General features: G+C 42.5%; 1 protein-coding gene across 1 annotated transcript; it reads right to left on the bottom strand.

Annotated features, from left to right (window-relative positions):
- Window positions 1–1,015: 1,015 nt before the first annotated feature.
- LOC139401347 (zinc finger protein 709-like) lies at window positions 1,016–2,990 on the bottom strand (the record flags this gene model as incomplete). Its single annotated transcript, XM_071145663.1, has 3 exons — window positions 1,016–1,034; window positions 1,292–1,434; window positions 1,675–2,990. Coding segments are annotated over 3 exons (1,478 nt in total), but the record flags the coding sequence as incomplete, so codon positions are not given.
- Window positions 2,991–3,154: the final 164 nt, after the last annotated feature.

Genomic DNA, 3,154 nt, shown 5'->3' with positions numbered 1-3,154 from the left:
TAGGAAGAGTCTTGGTGGTTACAAACTTCTTCCATTGAAGAATGATGGAGGCCACTGTGTTCTTGGGGATCTTCAATGATGTAGATATGTTTTGGTACCCTTCCCCAGATCTGTACCTAGACACAATCCTGTCTCAGCTCTCTACGGACAATTCCCTCGACCTCATGGCTTGGTTTTTACTCTGACATGCATTGTCAACTGTGGGACCTTACAGAGACGGGTGTGTGCCTTTCCAAATCACGTCCAATCAATAGAATCTACCACAGGTGGACTCCAATCATGTTCTGGAAACATCTCAAGAATGACCAATGGAAACAGGATGCATCTGAGCTCAATTTCAAGTCTCATAGCAAATGGTCTGAATACTTATGTTAAAAAGGTATTTGTTTTTTTATTTTTAATAAAATTACTACAAATTCCAAAAGTCTGTTTTTGCTTTGTCATTATGGGGTATTGTGTGTTGACTTCTGAAGGCTGTAACATAACAAAATGTCAAATGGTCTGAATACTTTTCGAAGGCACTGTAATTTAATCATTTACATTTTGCAATATCCAAATTACGTATCCAATCAAATTCAATTAGCAACATCCCAAAAATATATACTTAAGAAGAATAAACAAAAACTAAAAGGTAGGCCTATTTTAGAGGAAGCTTTCATACATACAATATGATTTGATGTTGCATAAACCAAAGCACAATTCATTAGTCCAAAAATATCAGAACAATATCAGAAAAAGTCAGAACCACAGCCTCGCTATTCTCTCATGTGATTTCAGGTCCTCTGACCGGGAAAATGTCTTTCCACACTGACATTATTGGAACGGCTTCTATCCTGTGTGTGTTCCTTCGTGCCTTTTCATGTTTGCTAACTGGGAAAAACTCTTTCCACATTGGGAGCATTGGAAAGGCTTATCTCCTGTGTGTGTCCTCTCATGCTTTTTCAGTGTCCCTAACTCTGTAAAACTCTTTCCACACAGGGAGCATTGGAAAGGCTTCTCTCCTGTGTGTAATCTCTCATGCATTTTCAATGTCCCTGACCGGGCAAAAAAAATTCCACAGTGGGAGCATTGGAAAGGCTTCTCTCCTGTGTGCATTCTTTCATGCATTTTCAAGTTCCCTAACCGGGGAAAACTTTTTCCACACTGAGAGCATTGGGAAGGCCTTTCTACTAAGTGTGTTCTCTCATGTGCTTTCAGGTCCCCTAATGAGGAAAATGTATTTTCACACTGGGGGCATCGATATGGCTTTTCTCCAGTGTGTGTTCCTTCATGCCTTTTCATGTTCGCTAACTGGGTAAAACGCTTTTCACATTGGGAGCATTGGAAAGGCTTCTCTCCTGTGTGTGTCCTCTCATGCTTTTTCAGTGTCCCTAACTCTGTAAAACTCTTTCCGCACAGGAAGCAGTGGAAAGGCTTCTCTCCTGTGTGTATTCTCTCATGCATTTTCAAGTTCCCTAACCGGGGAAAACTTTTTCCACACAGGGAGCAATGGAAAGGCTTATCTCCTGTGTGTGTCAGCTCATGTGATTTCAGGTCCCCAATCTGGGTAAATCTTTTTCCACAGTCTGAGCAGTGGTGGGGCTTATCCCCTGTGTGCATTCTCTCATGTGATTGTAGATTCCTTAACTGGGTAAAACTCTTTCCACAATGGGAGCATTGGAAAGGCCTATCTACCGAGTGTGTTCTCTCATGTTTTTTCAGGTCCCCTGATGAGAAAAATCTCATTTCACACTGGGAGCATTGATATGGCTTCTCTCCAGTGTGTATTCTTTCATGCACTTTCAGGTTCCCTGCATGTCTAAACCCCTTTCCACACTGGGAGCAGTGGAAAGGCTTCTCTCCTGTGTGTGTCATTTCATGTGTCTTCAAGTTCCCTAACTGGGTAAAACCTTTTCCACACTGGGAGCAGTGGAAAGGTTTATCTCCTGTGTGTGTGCGCTCATGTGACTTCAGATTCCCTAACCAGGTAAAACTCTTTCCACAGTCTGAGCAGAAGTAGTGCTTCGCTCCTGTGTGTGTTCTTTCATGCGTTTGTAGATTCCCTAACAGGGTAAAACTTTTTCCACACTGAGAACATTGGAAAGGCCTCTCTACTAAGTGTGTCATCTCATGTGTTTTCAGGTCCCCTGATGAGAAAAATGTATTTTCACACTGGGAACATTGATATGGCTTCTCTACAGTGTGTGTTCCTTCATGCCTTTTCATGTTCGCTAACTGGGTAAAACTCTTTCCACATTGGGAACATTGGAAAGGCTTCTCACCTGTGTGTGTCCTCTCATGCTTTTTCAGTGTCCCTAACTCTGTAAAACTATTTCCACACAGGAAGCAATGGAAAGGCTTCTCTCCTGTGTGTATTCTCTCATGCATTTTCAAGTTCCCTAACCGGGGGAAACTTTTTCCACACTGGGAGCATTGGAAAGGCTTATCTCCTGTGTGTGTCAGTTCATGTGATTTCAGGTCCCCTATCTGGGTAAATCTCTTTCCACAGTCTGAGCAATGGTAGGGCTTCTTCCCTGTGTGCGTTCTCTCATGCTTTTGTAGATTCCCTAACTGGGTAAAACTCTTTCCACACTGAGAGCATTGGAAAGGCCTCTTTATAGAGTGTGTTCTCTCATGTTTTCTCAGGTCCCCGGATGAGGAAAATTTTATTTCACACTGTGAGCATTTATATGGCTTCTCTCCAGTGTGTCGTCTTTCATGCACTTTCAGGTTCCCTGCGTGTCTAAACCCCTTTCCACACTGGGAGCAGTGGAAAGGTTTCTCTCCTGTGTGTGTCATCTCATGTGATTTCAAGTTCCCTAACTGGGTAAAACTTTTTCCGCACTGGGAGCAGTTGAAAGGCTTATCTCCTGTGTGTGTGCGCTTATGTGATTTCAGATTCCCTAACCAGGTAAAACTCTTTCCACACTGGGAGCAGTGGTGTGGTTTTGAGGGTTTGGTCTTCTCTGGGTCTGAAGGACTCTTCCTGTTGTGAGAGTCTGATCTTTCACCTGCTGAAGACAAACAGAGTATTTGGTTAAACGGAGAGATCTAAATGAAACAACTGTCTTTCTACAAGGTTTAATCTAGACTAGATCCCCTCAATAAAATGCATCATCTTCAAGACCCTGGTGCTTCTAAATATTGCTGTTACATTGCACAACCTTCAATATTA

Source organism: Oncorhynchus clarkii, unplaced genomic scaffold, assembly GCF_045791955.1.
Source record: "Oncorhynchus clarkii lewisi isolate Uvic-CL-2024 unplaced genomic scaffold, UVic_Ocla_1.0 unplaced_contig_3029_pilon_pilon, whole genome shotgun sequence".
NCBI lineage: Eukaryota > Metazoa > Chordata > Actinopteri > Salmoniformes > Salmonidae > Oncorhynchus > Oncorhynchus clarkii.
The sequence above is the reverse complement of the archived record's forward strand: the minus strand, read 5'-3'. Positions and strand labels throughout refer to the sequence as shown.